The sequence below is a fragment of the Leuciscus leuciscus genome (genome assembly GCF_965113295.1).
Source record: "Leuciscus leuciscus genome assembly, chromosome: 5".
Taxonomy (NCBI): Eukaryota; Metazoa; Chordata; class Actinopteri; order Cypriniformes; family Leuciscidae; genus Leuciscus; species Leuciscus leuciscus.
The window spans coordinates 39,789,036-39,806,341 of record NC_138729.1 but is presented as its reverse complement, the minus strand read 5'-3'; the positions used below and the strand labels follow the sequence as shown (position 1 = coordinate 39,806,341).

The following is a 17,306-nucleotide window of genomic DNA, read 5'->3' as shown; positions in this document are numbered from 1 at the left end:
ACCCCATAGGCCTACTTTAACATATTCTTCTGTTATTGAAAAATTGTTTCTTTAATTACTTTGAATAAAACTTATGAAGTTTGAAAATTATGAAGACCTTTGTCTCAAAATATATTCAATAATTTTAGCAATTCTCATTTGACTTAAATCTATAACATTTTTAAAAACACCAAATATTAAAAACGGATGTTTTGGAAAGTGCTGCGGTCAAGTTTTTGTTCCATCGTTTAGAGGAAAATAAAATCAAAGGCGATCAAAAATCAAAAAATCATCTTTTATTTTCAAATCATTATATGATCGTGATAATATGTCTACATGTTATTGGTAGAATGAAGCCTAGAAGTTGTCAAAAAATATGTGTTATTAAATGCATGAGTCTGTTTTTATCCTCCTTGCAGGGTCAGGTTATAGACTACAAGGATGATACCAAATGTGCAAAAACGGAGGGTAATTCCCTTGGACCAAGTTAACTTGTTTTTTTAGTGTCATTCATTCCATATGTAACAGCTGGCAACATCTAGGCATTTGCTTTATTATTCATATTAAATATTTCTCTCTCTATGCCCAATTTATTTAGTCTTAATAATTCATTTTAAAAATACAAATGCGGTGTGCTGGAGTCACAATCTAATAGAAACACCCAGGATAAAAAAAAAAAAAAGCCGTGTTGATATAAAAAGCAAAAGCTACGTGTCGGTTTGCAATTGAAATAGTGCGTGGGAGGTGTTTAGCAGTTACGAGAAAGTGAAAGTGAAAGAATTTTCCCTCTGCGATCAGACCAGTGTGACGGGTTGTTCCCATAGGGTTGTTCCGCTCAGAATCAGTTCTGCGCTGCACTTCAGCTGAGGCAGAAGATTTGAAGATGGGTAAGAATGCTAACATGCATGCTAACCATACACAACATGTCAATTAACAACCGAAATCTACAAGGTAACATCTATTGTAATTTATTTTCATTTTCGTCTCATCAACTCGTGTGACGATTTTAAAATACCCTACATCTGGCACAGTTTCAATCAGCAGTTTCTGGCAGCATCAGCCACTGAAGGTTTGGTCAATTAGAGAAGACAGTCCTCTTTATGCACAAATAGTCCTTCATAGCTCTATCTATCAACAGCCTCATATGTATCTGCAATGCCTAGGCCATATATGGCAATATGGGCTGCAAACAAAGATCTACTTTCGATTTTCGATTAGCAATGTCAAATCGTTTAGATGAAGCGTTTGACCGATTGTCTGAAGGATTTGTTCACGAATCGGACTGAATTATTACCAGGGCGTCGCCAGTCGTCTACAAGCGGGTCTTTGCAATGCAGTGTCTGCATGTGGTTTAAAGGTGCAGCCAGTCGACTGTTGATATTTGAAATCGACTTAAGGAGACATACTAAAACGTGACACATTTTATAACACATTTTAGGTTTATCACCCACTGTCACTTTAAGACATCGGATCATTTCCAATGACATGCGGATCCAGAATTGCACTGATGCACATCCGATACATACACTCACAACTGTTTAAGACATAACCGACATATTTTACGTGAATACTCTCCAAAACGGACATTTAGACATAATGTTGTTGTGTATTTGTCCATTCAGACACGAAACAGAGCTCAATTCAGTACTCGCGCGCTGAATAGGTGTCTATGGCTGCACGCTTCGGGTCGGGTGTGCGTGCGCACAGAAAGATGAGACATGAGACATGCAGCGCATGCCAACTCGATCGTGTCCCACTGGGTACTTCAGCACGTTACAGTACAAATGTGCGCATCTACTATCAGTTCTGAATGGATCGCTTCCCAAATCGTCACTATCTAACATTTTCGTCTAGTTTTTATTCGTTGACGAAAATGTCAATAGATTTTCGTCATAGTTTTTGTCATTCAAAACTAGTTTTTATAATTTCCTTTATCGTCTCGGTTTCGTCTGTGAAAAATGTCGTTGATGAAAATAATAACGAAAATTATTCGTCAACGAAATTAACACTGTAATGCAGTGGAATGAGATAGCCTTGCCAAAATCCTTCACATTGAACTAACATTGTAGGCTAACAACACAATTTTCTGATCTTATTTTAGCTGAGTAGCCGACAAGCATAGACAGTATAAGAAGTGGACAGAGCCATCTCATTTGAGACAAGTGAAGCCCATTTTTAGCGATTTTTTAGGACTTCCGTTCCTGACGCGCAGACTCAAACCGAGCTTGACGACGTAGATGTGACGTGAGCAACCCGTCTGTCTTTTAGTGGCTGTGGCATGAGAAATCTGAATCATTCCCTTCCGAATCTTGCAGAGACGGAGAGCGTGAGTAGGAGGTGTCCACGGTATTCTGATTAATTATTTTGTCATTTTGCCTCCACGTCTCCCTGATTGCCCGCGAGCTTCTCCTCCTGTCCATACGGTAATCTCTCTACTGTGCGACAGAGAGTCGCGTGCAATCGTTAGCCTACTTTTACAAAAACTGCTTCTACGGGGCCATAACATAAGCTACAAGGTAATGGAGCATTTTATACATTGTCGTGTTTCTTTAGAAATAAATAATGGACAAATGGAGTCTTTAAACACCTCAGATGTGAAGCTATTCGCTGTCAAAGTGCCGCCAAAATGAATGGGAGTCAATGGGATGCTAACAGCAGGTGAAGTTCTGCTACAAGATGGTGGCACGCGGCCGGCTTCAACTTCCGGTCGACTTCCTTCCCGCTTGCCGACAAGCTTACTTTCCATTATAACGTTAATGTTAAACATGTTCACTAACTTGAAATCATCCGCGGGAAAGCTACAGCCAGGGGCTTTTCAAAGAAGACGCTGCCGTTATCTTGACTGTGATTGGCCAAATGACTCGCGTGATGAACTTCCTGTTTTCGGTCGAAGTCCACAGTAGTCGATTGTCAAGTTCACGCGCGTGATCATAGGTAACTAAGCAACAGTGGAGAACTCGACAATCGACTACTGTGGACTTCGATCGAAAACAGGAAGTAAATACAGGTATGTGCGCTGGCTGAATTAACATCACTTTTCTTCATATCTTTCACATCTACTGCTGTCAGATTCACCGTGTTCACTCTGAAGGAATCACTCACATGGCTGGGCACTTGTAATGACACATCAAGGATGTTAAGAGTCTAAAAGCAGGTTTAAAACTTTCCCCATTTAAGTCAACAGGGTGCAAATTTTAAAAAGAGGATAACACCATAGATATCATATAAAGGCTAGATGTCTTGTGCGCGCTGCTGGCCAATGGAGGTCGACGTCCGCACACGGCGGCCATCATACCACAGTGTGCTCGCTCACTCGTAACATGGTGCATTTACTTTTAAATAACCATAACTTGCTCAATTTTCTACCGATTTTCAAACGGTTTGGTTTGTTATAAACGTCAGAGATGTAGCTATGACACTGCATACATATGAATAATTATAACATAAATGTTCAAGCATTCGGAATTATAGCCACGTTAATAACGTTTGTAAGAAACCAAACCGTTTGTAAATCCGTCAAGATTTCAGCGAGATAAGAGGATTTTTGTGCGTGCTGATCACTCACCTTATTTCACTGCTCCCCTGTGGTTAGATGGCCGCCGGTGATGCCGGAAGTGACTCCGCCTTAAGACATCTAGCCTTTATATGATATCTATGGATAACACGGTGTATGCAACACCGATTTTTGTCGTTGTTCTCTGTACTGACAGCACTCCAAATTTGCAAAAAAATGAGTTCAATGTTAAAATTGACCAGAGTTCTCCTTTAATGGGCTAGTTGCACGTGGCCGCCATTTTGGTTTTCGGATCAGCGAGTGTGCGGGTAGACACTTCCGCTTTCGCATTACGCCCGGTGCAGGGAGCCGGAGAAAGCCGAAAATGATCTTTTATAGTTGTTTATAGAATCAATTATCACTTAAAATACTACTAAGATCCATATTACCATCACACGAGCCAATGGCAATTAAATGCACGGATGCATAGTCAGATTAATGAATGAAATATAACTGTTCACGAACAATAGATTGTATTTGACTCATGCTGCATACACAAACGCAATGACAGTTATGCCTACTGTAAATATAGAGTTACAGCTACTATTTGAGTTGTTTGCATAAAATGCACCGTGAACATTCACATGTTTGCCCTGAGATAGGCTACAATTTATCTCCATAAATACTATTTTCTCAATTCTGTGCATATATTTTTACTTTTACATCAATTGCTCGATCAATATTATCATCAAATATTTTACATTTACATTTTTAACTGTAGGTACAATTAATTTAGGTAAGTTTGTGTATATTTTACACGTAGTACAATACTGTATGTGTTATAAACACCAGACAGATAATGATTTATGAAACAGATGGTCTTCACTCATCTCACTTGCACAAAATAAATGCAGTAATAGAAAGCATAGAAATGCACAGGTGAAATACACCCTCTGAAAGGCAAGTCACCTCTCTTGAATCCTAAAAACACTCATTGTGAAAAAAATATCTCTGTGGTAATGGAACTCGGTCGCTGTTGTCTCCCGCTCTCGCTGTCAGATCACCGGAAGTACTGGCCCACACGCTCAAGTTCGAACGTAATCGGTCGTCGTGCACGGAGCGACATAAAATAACCCCCCAAACAGTTTTCAATATCAAACAAAAATTATTATTTATCATCATCAAGTCCATAACTGTATATTAATTGTCAATCATCAGAGATAAACCACTTAAAAGTAGTTTTTAACAATTCCATGTACAATTCCATGTAGGCCTACTTGTTTTTATTTATTTGTTATGGGTCAGACAGGGGTCTGACTGAAAATAACTTACAATTCTGTAACTGCAAATGTTTGTTGACAGTAAGACAAAATTGGACAACAAATTGGACAACTGTTTGGGGGGAAAGAAGAAGAAAAAAAAAGTGTCTGTCCTTTGAAAAATTAGAGTAGGCCTATGTCAGTTGTCAGTGTGTCCGTCGCAAGTTCACATTGTTTGACTTCAAAAAATCACTGTGTGAACGGGTACCGACTATTTTGATTGTTCAGTCTGTGTAACAGCGAGAGGTGCCTATTAGAATTAGAATTCTATTCATAATAAAGCATACTGAAATTGAAACTGAAATGCCAAATCAATATGCTCATGTTAGAAATCAGGGCTTTTTGCACCCCTTCTCATTACCCTTCATGGCACTTAAAGCTCAAAGCTCATTCTGTGTCACTTTGTGTGCCATGTTCCTGTTTAGGAGAAAAAATGGAAGTTGATAGCAACAGTAAGTTCTGTTAAAATTTATTTTATTTTTATTTTCCTTCATAATAAAAAATTTAATTAAATACAATTAATATGATATAAGTATTATTTATGTAAGTCCACATTTTTCTCTTTTTTTCTCAACACAGATGAGTTCGAGATAGTTTTGTGTGAGGCAGCTCAATCAGATGGCACCATTCTGTGTAAGCTGTCTCCTGAAATCAGTGCTGTTGACATGGAGATCAGGTGGTTTAAGGAGACAAACTGTGTTTGTTACTATAAGAATGAACGGTTGATAGAGGGGGTGGACTATGAGGGAGCGAGACTACCCAGGGAGGAGCTGGAGAAAGGAAATGTGTCTTTACAACTAAAGAAATTAGATGATGGTGATTACCTGTGTCAGATTACCAGTGAAGACAGAACAGAGGAGATAACAGTAAAAAAAGGTGAGTGTTTCATATAACCTCATTCTACTGTACATAAGCTCTAATCTCCTGTCAAAATGAACTGAAATCTAGAGGATTGCTACAGTAAGTGCTGGTTTGTCACTGAACTGAGAAATGAGACCTATTGATCGAATTTATTTTTAAGACCAATGTGCCAAAAAAACCTAAAAAAAACCAACTAAAATGAATAAACCATCCAATCACATTTTTTTCTGATTATTCTATTACTTTAAATGTTTAATTGTGATTTTACTGTGACTCAGCTGTGACTCATGAAGATCAGACTGTGCTGCCACAAACAAACAGACAAAGTTCTGAAAAGGTAACAGAAAAATATACATTTTACTTTAAATACAGTATTTTTATTACAATATTGTTTATACATAAATACAGAACCCCCCGCCCCCCCAATATTTAAGAAACAAATAAGATATTAGCTCCAATAATAATTATTACAATAATTTTCTTTCCAACTGTCATTGTAAAAAAAAAACTTCTATGCATTTCTTAATGCAAAACCTCAAAAGGTCCACACCTTCATTCAGTGAGGATTTCTTTAATCTTGTTTTATTGATTATAATCATCCAGAGCACGCTAAGTAGAACATTGTTATTGTTGTCCAATTTTGTCTTCTTAGTTTACTGTCAAAAACATTTGCAGTTACAGCTTGCCACTAGGGCAGTACCCTTAAATGGGCAACTTTGTACATTATCTAAACCTAAACGGTGCATATTATTAGAGTAGTGTAATGGTACACAATGAGCCTTTGAGGGGTAAAGCAGGTACAAAGATGTAACTTTAAAGGTACTGCCCCTTTAACACGCTGTCGCACCCCTGAATGTAACGTCATTGCACATTTTTTTTCTGAGAGTGTTGGATCATCAAACCAAGTGGAATTTGATTATTCACTTGTACAGTTGTTAGATTATATTCTTACTATAATCAACAATACTTGTATCATCAACCTAAACGGTCATATGAGTTTTCACACAGTTTATATTTCATAAAAGGTTGTTGGACAATGTTCTTCTCTTCAACGGATCGACAGAGAATGGACTGATAAGGAGAGAATAAAAATGGCAAATTCTGCTTTATTGGCAGGTAAGATCTGTTTGGACTAATAGCATATATTTTTGTCAATGATCAAGACAGACACAAGGAACTCATTAGACTCCATCTGAAAAACAATAACAAAGCTTAAAGAAGTTTGAAAATAGGACACTTGATTTATTTATTCAATACAGAATAAATCAAATGTGGTTATCTTGTATATGAACGTTTATTAAAGATATAATATGCTTGATTTTTTTTTTTAAATCGGGAATTGTGTGTATAGTTTTCTGTAATCTAGAAAAAAGAGACGCACAGAAAAAAGATCCTCAGAATATGAATGCTGCAGAGCTGCAGACAGAGAAAAAGGCACAGACTGTGGAGAACGACATGCAACAGGAGGATTTGAGCAAACAGATAACTGACAACACGAGACCCCCAGTGGAAACAATGACAGGTATGGAAACCAGTAAACCAGAGAAACAGGAAACCAAACCAGAAAATAAAATAACAGATCAGAAAGAGTTCTGTTCAAATCAGAAATTACTGGACAATGGGGAGGGGTGTATGTCACATTTATAGTTATCTATTTTCTATTAGAATTCTATTCATAATAAAGCATACTGAAATTGAAACTGAAATGCCAAATCAATATGCTCATGTTAGAAATCAGGGCTTCGCACCCCTTCTCATTACCCTTCATGGCACTCAAAGCTTAAAGCTCATTCTTTGTCACTTTGTGTCATGTTCCTGTTTAGGAGAAAAAATGGAAGTTGATAGCAACAGTAAGTTCTGTTAAAATTTATTTTATTTTATTTTCCTTCATAATAAAAAATACTGAAATCTAGAGGATTGCTACAGTAAGTGCTGGTTTGTCACTGAACTGAGAAATGAGACCTATTGATCACATTTATTTTTAAGACCAATGTGCCAAGAAAAAAACTAAACTAAAATGAATAAACCATCCAATCACATTTTTTTCTGATTACTCTATTACTTTAACTGTTTAATTGTGATTTTACTGTGACTCAGCTGTGACTCATGAAGATCAGACTGTGCTGCCACAAACAAACAGACAAAGTTCCGAAAAGGTAACAGGAAAATATACATTTTACTTTAAATACAGTATTTTTATTACAATATTTTGTATACATAAATACAGCCCCCCCCCCAATATTTTTGAAACAAATAAGAAATTAGCTCCAATAATTATTATTTAAATAATTTTCTTTCCAACTGTCATTGTAAAAAAAAAAAAAACTTCTGCATTTCTTAATGCAAAACCTCAAAAGGTCCACACCTTCATTCAGTGAGGATTTCTTTAATCTTGTTTTATTGATTATAATCATCCAGAGCACGTTAAGTAGAACATTGTTATTGTTGTCCAATTTTGTCTTCTTAGTTTACTGTCAAAAACATTTGCAGTTACAGCTTGCCACTAGGGCAGTACCCTTAAACGGGCAACTTTGTACATTATCTACACCTAAACGGTGCATATTATTAGAGTAGTGTACACAATGAGCCTTTGAGGGGTAAAGCAGGTACAAAGATGTACCTTTAAAGGTACTGCCCCTTTAACACGCTGTCGCACCCCTGAATGTAACGTCATTGCACTTTTTTTTCTGAGAGTGTTGGATCATCAAACCAAGTGGAATTTGATTATTCACTTGTATAGTAGTTAGATTATATTCTTACTATATTCAACAATACTTGTATCATCAACCTAAACGGTCATATGAGTTTTCACACAGTTCATATTTCATAAAAGGTTTTTGGACAATGTTCTTCTCTTCAACGGGTCGACAGAGAATGGACTGATAAGGAGAAAATAAAAATGGCAAATTCTGCTTTATTGGCAGGTAAGATCTGTTAGGACTCATTTCATATTTTTTTGTCAATGATCATGACAGACACAAGGAACTCATTAGACTCCATCTGAAAAACAATAACAAAGCTTAAAGTAGTTTGAAAACAGGACACTTGATTTATTCATTCAATACAGAATAAATCAAATGTGGTTATCTTGTATATGAACGTTTATTAAAGATATAATATGCTGGATTTTTTTTTTAAACCGGGAATTGTTCGGTTTTCTGTAATCTAGAAAAAAGAGATGCAGAGAAAAAAGATCCTCAGAATATGAATGCTGCAGAGCTGCAGACAGAGAAAAAGGCACAGACTGTGGAGAACGACATTCAACAGGAGGATTTGAGCAAACAGATAACTGACAACACGAGACCCCCAGTGGAAACAATGACAGGTATGGAAACCAGTAAACCAGAGAAACAGGAAACCAAACCAGAAAATAAAATAAAAGAGATACTTTTATAAGCCAGATACTCCACCGTTTTTTCATATTAAACTATGTTATTCCCTTAACTAAGACGAGTTGATACATACCTCTCTCATCTCAATGCGTGCACTTAATCGCTCTGGCGCGCGGTGACACTTTGATGCACTTAGCTTAGCCGGCGCAGTAAAAAGTCACGCCTGATCCTCTTCCCACTATTGACAGAAGTGAGAGGAAGAGGATCAGGCGTGACTTTTTACTGTGCCGAGTCGAAGTATTCCCAAAAGTGCTATTCCGCCATACATTATAGTTATCCTTTTTTAGAAAAGCGCCACGTTTTATTTTGTGTCACCCTACTTGGTCGTATAACTACTCGTGTAACTGTTTTTAAATAGGAAAACGTTGATGTGTTTGGTCACTTCTAAATTCATTGCTGTTAGATACCATTGAATATACTGGGCTAAGCTAAGTGCATCAAAGTGTCACCGCGCGCCAGAGCGATTAAGTGCACGCACTGAGATGAGAGGGGTATGTATCAACTCGTCTTAGTTAAGGGAATAACATAGTTTAATATGAAAAAATTATGGAGTATCCCTTTAAAGTAGTTTGAAAACAGGACATTTGATTCATTTATTCAATACAGAATAAATCAAATGTGGTTATCTTGTTTATGAACGTTTATTAAAGATATAATATGCTTGATTTTTTTTTTTTTTTTTCGGGAATTGTTCGGTTTTCTGTAATCTAGAAAAAAGAGATGCAGAGAAAAAAGATCCTCAGAATATGAATGCTGCAGAGCTGCAGGCAGAGAAAAAGGCACAGACTGTGGAGAACGACATTCAACAGGAGGATTTGAGCAAACAGATAACTGACAACACGAGACCCCCAGTGGAAACAATGACAGGTATGGAAACCAGTAAACCAGAGAAACAGGAAACCAAACCAGAAAATAAAAATGGCAAATTCTGCTTTATTGGCAGGTAAGATCTGTTAGGACTCATTTCATATTTTTTTGTCAATGATCATGACAGACACAAGGAACTCATTAGACTCCATCTGAAAAACAATAACAAAGCTTAAAGAAGTTTGAAAACAGGACACTTGATTTATTTATTCAATACAGAATAAGTCAAAAGTGGTTATCTTGTTTATGAACGTTTATTAAAGGAGAACTCCGGTCAATTTTAACATTGAGCTAATTTTTTTGTAAATTTGGAGTGCTGTCAGTACATAGAACAACGACAAAAATCGGTGTTGCCTACACCGTGTTATCCTCTTTTTAAAATTTGCACCCTGTTGACTTCAATGGGGCAAGTTTTGACGCGTGTGCAATGCATTAGGTGACAGTTGACCATGCAGAGCATCAGGGAGAAGTTAAAGCGTAAGGAGTTACTTAAAGTTCCCAATACTTCAGGAAAAGCTGCATTTTGAAAGAGTTTTGATTTTATTACCGAGCCTGAAGCCTTCATAAGTGGATGCTATTCTTTTTCTTCACAACAATCGCAAATAAACAGTGAATGAGCCTACTCAGTTCAACTGATTTTTTTTTTCTTTATTATATTTTTATCATTATTTAACGTTAGCCAGTTGGCGAAGAGTTCTTTGAAACGTTGTTCTTCAGTAAAGTTAGGCTACTTGACATCAAAAAAAGGTAGGCCGTAAATCTTTATTTACTGCTGGATCACATTTGGCTATATTCTCTACTGCATGCTTATGCTTCTCTGTAATGGACAGTCTGTATTAATATTTGTGGGCATAATTGTCAGTGGTTGTAGTTATGTTTGAGGCCTATAATACAATTTTACCTAGTAGCGTGTGTGTGTATGTGTGTGCGTCTAGCAGAGACAGCGCGCATCAGAGAGCGCGCGTCAGAGAGAGCTCCAAGTGATATTGATGTTGGTCTCGGGTCGGGTTCGGGCTGAAAAATTGCAGACGTTCTCGGGCTGGGGCCGGATTAGGGCTTGAACACCACGGGCCAGGTCTCGGTTAGGGCTGGATGTTTTGCCCCGTGCAGGGCTCTAGGCAGTATGCTAGCTGGAGCCATTTACCTCCAGTCTTTGTGCTAAGCTAGGTCAGACAGAGTTACAGCACGCACGGAGATGAAAATGGTATGTATGGACTTATCTATCTCTGGGGGATACGGTGAATAAGCCAAAGTCCCAAAAAGTCGGCGTGTTCCTTTAAAGATAGAATATGCTTGATTTTTTTTAAATCGGGAATTATGTGTAGTTTTCTGTAATCTAGAAAAAAGAGATGAACAGAAAAAAGATCCTCAGAATATGAATGCTGCAGAGCTGCAGGCAGAGAAAAAGGCACAGACTGTGGAGAACGACATGCAACAGGAGGATTTGAGCAAACAGATAACTGACAACACGAGACTCCCAGTGGAAACAATGACAGGTATGGAAACCAGTAAACCAGAGAAACAGGAAACCAAACCAGAAAATAAAATAACAGATCAGAAAGAGTTCTGTTCAAATCAGAAATTACTGGACAATGGTGGGTGTGTATGTCACATTTATAGTTTTTCAGGATACATCTAAATAAATCATTTTTGTGTATTCCAAAGTTAAATCTTTACATGAACATGCATATCCACACGAAGATAGTGGATGGACAAGGTCAGCCATGATCAAGGTTTCAGTTAATGCAGGACGTATGGAATCATATAAAACTGATCTGTTATTACTGTTAATTTAACTGATCTTCTAGACAGGGATTCAGGTAAGATTTATTTAGAACATCCATTTGTTGAAGACAATTCATCATTCTTCTGAGTGGCTTTAAATATTGTCTGATGATAATTTCATGAGGTAATTTCATGAGATTTCATCTTCAAATACTGAAAGAATGAAGAGGTTTAAATTATAACAATTAAGAAATGAGGGCTGTGCATTCAGAGTAGATAACAAAGAATGTTGCAATGTATCACACATTCTAGAATGTATTTATCATATCTGCTAGGAACACTGTCATTTAAAGGGCAATCATTAGAGTAAATGATAGAAAGACAATGTTACAGATTTCTTCAGTCTCAGTCTTGACATGTTAACATAGACACCGATTAGCTAGTTATGTAATGTAATTTTCATGGGAAAGAAAGAACAGAAACTGTAATGTTGTTATGCATGTCATAATATAAGGTTAAAAGGCTGATACACTGTACATTTGGGTGAAAATTAGATAATGTGTAGTCAGAATAGACATGAACTGCATATCCATAACATGTGATTTTCTTGTCTCTCTCTTTTTCTTTTCTTTTTTTACTATGCTATTACATTTTCCAGATGTCAAAGTGTTCATATATCGGAACAGTAAACCAAATGACGCTGATAAACAATTTACTGGCAAATTGGAAAGCGGAATTCTTCTGAATCTGAGGGAAGTTGATACAGTGGAAGAGAGTAACATTATTTTGGTTTTCTGTATTGCGGTTTCCCGAACTGGAACTGATATTGATGAAGCACTTAAAAGATTCAATGGCAAGACAGGTTGTTTGAATATATTTTCACTCTATTTTAAGTAATAATGTTTTTATTATTCAGAATATACATGAAGTTTTTATCGTGAGGACATTAGACAAATTTGTCTATTTCCTTGAACAGACTCTAAGCTGGTTGTTCTAGTGGTGCTTCATCACACGTTTGAGCCAGAGAAAACAGTACCAGACAGCAGCAGAAGTCTCAACGGGACAGACATTCTCACAGTGGACTGTCTGTTCTATGAGGATACATTACTGGAGTGTCAGAAGAATTCAGAGGCAATTGACAAAGCTGTGAACTGGTTAAAAGAGAAGGTATTTGACGAGATGTTCTGTAAAATATGCTCTGATAAATTTAATTAGAAAAATAAGTCACTGTGCTCTTAGCAAGCTCATGTTGTAATCGTTCTCTGCAGGGGTGTGCAGGTGTCGAAATATCTCTACGTCAAAGTAGGTTAAAGTCACTTTTTAACAGCAAATATAACCCCATTTGATTTAATCTGTATTATTTATATGTTGCTGATCATTTTACCTACTTTTCCACTGATTTTACCACAAAATGTTTTACAAACCCAGGGCTGGGACAAAAACGATATCAAGACAGGGAAAGCTCACACAAATCAAATAAGGTAAATTTTTAACTCTTATATTTTCTCTGGTAAACACCTTATACTGTGAATACATTTCAACATAAGTTGTGTGTCTGTAGCATGAAGATGAATCGCAGCAAAGGGGAATAAAGAAGCCGAGAAGTAAGTTTTTATCTTATGATGGATTACACAACAGCTTGTTTAGTCACACATTACATTCTTGACTTTTTGATATTAGATCAGAATAACTCATCTTTCAGGACAGCATTCCAGAGAATGGAATTGATTTTTAAAACTGTTGTTATTATCTTGCATTATTTTTATGATCTCATTTGTACATTCCCCTGTTTTACTTGATTCATACCAATTCATTTTCCAGAGCGGGTCAAAGTGTGCTCCATTTTGGCTGGAAAGACAAATAACTGTGACAAGAAATTTATTGCCAGTCTGGGAGACCGAATTGAGAATCTGAAGGAAGTTAGTAATGTGGACGAGGGTAACATTATTTTGCTTTTCTGTCCTATTGTTTCTCGAACTGGAACTGACATCGACGCAGCACTGAACAAATTCAATCACTCTACAGGTTATTTGATCATCACACTTTTGTAAAAAAAAAAAAAAAAAAAATTTTGTTTTGTTTTTTTGACTCAAGGTTATACATTTATAAGTATTTCAGATGAATTCATCTTCAATAGATTTGTTTATGTCCTTGAACAGACTCTAAGCTGGTTGTTCTAGTGGTGCTTCATCACACGTTTGACCCAGAGAAAACAGTACCAGACAGCAGCAGATGTGTCAACAGGACAGACATTCTCACAGTGGACTGTCTGTTCTATGAGGATACAGGATTACTGAAGTGTCAGAAGAATACAGATGCAATTGAAAAAGCTGTGAACTGGTTAAAGGAGAAGGTATTTAACAAGATGCTCTGAAATGTTCGAACATGTTACTGTTGACTAATTAAGCTCATGTTGCATTTTATTTTAGGGAGGGGAAATAGGCATCCAAATATCTTTATTTCAAAGTAGGTTTACGTCACTTTTTATCAATAAATAAAAATATATTTGATCAAAAGAAAAAAAAGTTCTTTAATATAGAAAATAGGATGCTTATGATTTTAGTTTTTGCTGCTGTATGTCCTAATTCACAGGAAAACAATAATTGTAAAACTGTTCTTTATTTAAAACAGACAAACGGAGAACCTCCGGTGTTTCAAGTTGGTTTTCACGGGTAAGAACAAACTCACTTTTGCTTAATACTAAAATTTACTGTCTAAAAAAATTCTGTAAAACAGATTCAAGTATTTCAGAACATTCAACAGCTTTCTGAGGTCCTAGTTTGGCATGAGGAACTGATGTAATTTAATAAGTTGTCATTTATAAGATTACATTTTAAATGAACAAAATAATTCACTAAATTATCTTATTCATTTCAGACACTATATTAACAGGAACAAAGACTGTCATAATCAAACTTTCATTATCAATATCTAACTACACACTGCACAACAAATCTCTTATTTACGTTGTGTCTACGCTTTGCTTGTTATAATTAGAGGATTTATGAGCGTGTAAAACTGGATATTTTAAGTTCAAAACAGCGAATTTCGCTGAAAGGGGACAAGCTTGCATCCCTATGAGAAAATGTCATGCGTGTCATCTCATTCATTTTTAAAACAAGGTGCTATTTTTTTGTACGTTATACGAGTGGAGACTGTAAATTCCCCCCTTTACATGTTACTGAAATTTATCAAAAATAACCAATGAAAATAACTGTTCCTTTGTCTCTGGTGAGCAAAAAAAAAGATCCATTTGCACGGAATGGATTTATGAGTGGTCTGAGGCTTTTTATTTTATTTATATCACACTCTACTTCGATAACATGACTTTTGGGAAGAGATTAAGTGCAAACTTTCTAGTACAAAAACTGTCTGGTACAAAAATTATACTTAGTGAAAACCTGACCCAGACAGGCTTCATAATAATATAGTGTGAACTAACAACAGGGGCTGTGTGAGTGGACCAGGTATGTATACAATATTGTATTTACAGTATACTGTACTGTGACTCAGTGAGATGGTATTTGACTATTGCATGCAACTGATATCATTGTATCATGGGTGTTTGGGGTCTTCACTAATGATGAAGGACAGTGAAATGTTCATCTTATTCAGTGGGACACGGTGTTTGGGGTCTTCACTGATGATAAAGGACAGTGAAATGTTCATCTTATTCAGTGGGACACAGAATTAAAAATATTTAATAGCAAGTATCTGAAAAAAATCTAGTGAGGAAAAATTGAGTGGCTGCCAAATAAACAGAAATGAAATGTATAAAGTCTCAAACTTTCTACAGCAGATAAGGTGACCTGATATTATATATTGCAGACTTTAGACAGTATGTCTCAAATGATTAATTGTACATCACAATAACAGTAAAGTCTGTGCTTTGTATATTTTAGTGATCATTAAGGAGTGGGAGCAGAATGAGACTGAAGATAAATACACACCTATCGCTCCATCCGCTCCAGAAAGATCCTGTGCCTCTGAGAGCTACATACTGTATATCCTATGAAAAACAAAAGAAGTAAAACTCTCGCCACCTTGCTGCTTGGCAAAGCTCTTGAATGACCATCAAACTAATGTTCAGTTCTTGTGTCAATGCAATGCTTTATGTTCATATAGAGGCAAATAGATATAAGTTTTTTTTTTTTGGTTTTTTTTGTATTTCTTTGAAAGACTTTCATTGAAGTATCTTGGTGGTGTCTGTTTTAATATACTGTATTTCATCTCTGTGGTGTATTGATAGATTATATCTGCTAATGTGCATTTCCTCTAAATCTTTGCCTGTAATAAAAAATAAATAAATACTGATCATTACAAATCACAGTAAATAAGGTGTATAACTGTAAAAATCTGTTTGCGTCTTTTGTTTAACTGTGGAAATGTACTAAGGTGTGTATTTATTGTGGTGGTTATAGTAATAATAATAATGTTTGAAAGAATAATTGGTAGACCTAAAATGTACAGATACATTCTGACTTGCCATTTTTTAAAAGTTATTTTATATCATTCTGTTTAGGAGCATGGGTGTAGCTTTGTTTTGCCAATACGAGACGAAATTTGTAATGTAGACAAAAACCAAGCCTATTAATGAGAGCTGACTATGAAAACTGAGATGCTAGCGGTTCATGAGAATATATTGAAAGTCTTTATCTTAAATGTAAGGTCCACTGTAAAGACTCCTGGAATTTTAATGTTAAACACCAAAGTCAAAATATAACTAAAATATATTTATGTTTAACTATTTTAATATTGAACAAGCTTATAACAAATAAATATTTTCTTGAAGTGTCTTTAAGCCATTTTCACTTTAAATGACAGCTCCCAATATTTTTGACAGCCAATTTTTATTTATTTAATTGATGTAGTTTACAATATTCCTGACATAAATGTTCTTAATATGAAAGTATGTACTTTTTTGGACTTGGAACATTAGTTGGAAAAGTAAAATAATTATTTAATTATGTTATATAATACTTTCAGTAACAATATTTCAACAATTCAATTGCTCTACAATTCAATCCACTACAATCCACAGGTGACCCCCAAAACTCCAACACAGAAACTCTTATTCTCAACATAACATTATTTACAAACAAACACAAACAACAAAGACGCATAAATAGGTCTTAAATTCACAACATTTATTATCTGCAAATGATTCACAGGTCACAACAGTTTCATATATAAATGTAGGCCTAAGCATTAATAAAGATATAAATTGATATATTATATATGTCCATTTATATATATTATTTTACTTATTTCCAAAGATATAAAGTTAATATTAATATTTATGAAAACCTCCTGGATCTGGCTCTGTTTTTTAAATAAAAGATTATTGCAAAAAAATAAATTTTATTAATTTGGAGTGTTTTTTTATGGGCTGTGTGAACATTGTAAATTAGGCAATAAAATGTACAATAAAAACGAGTTAAAATGAATATATTGGTCAAATTAAGACAATTGAATGTCTGTATGTAGGCCGCTACAGTATGTCTGCTCTTTGAAAGTAAATCACATAGGCTAGCCTCATAAAAAAAAATAGTGTTGTTTTAGGTGTACAATATCTCTATGTATTGCCTTTAATGTCCATGTATAGTCTTTTACATAGACAGTAAAAGAAATAGACACAGCGTTGGATTGGATTCAACGGAGAAAAGTGAA

At 35.7% G+C, this 17,306-nt stretch overlaps 1 protein-coding gene across 1 annotated transcript; it reads left to right on the top strand.

The window, feature by feature from the left end:
• The first annotated feature begins 803 nt into the window (after positions 1-803).
• LOC309498918 (uncharacterized protein) lies at positions 804-15,991 on the top strand. Its single transcript, XM_082169899.1, has 22 exons — positions 804-930; positions 5,217-5,243; positions 5,371-5,667; positions 5,931-5,989; positions 6,678-6,768; positions 7,004-7,174; positions 7,476-7,502; positions 7,750-7,808; positions 8,486-8,576; positions 8,807-8,977; positions 9,756-9,911; positions 11,252-11,407; positions 12,295-12,498; positions 12,613-12,803; positions 12,905-12,923; positions 13,065-13,117; positions 13,198-13,240; positions 13,458-13,661; positions 13,796-13,989; positions 14,066-14,102; positions 14,268-14,308; positions 15,539-15,991. Exons 1-22 carry the CDS (start codon positions 873-875, stop codon positions 15,539-15,541), a joined length of 2,352 nt encoding a protein of 783 aa, XP_082026025.1. The 5' UTR covers positions 804-872; the 3' UTR covers positions 15,542-15,991.
• The last annotated feature ends 1,315 nt before the right edge of the window (positions 15,992-17,306 follow it).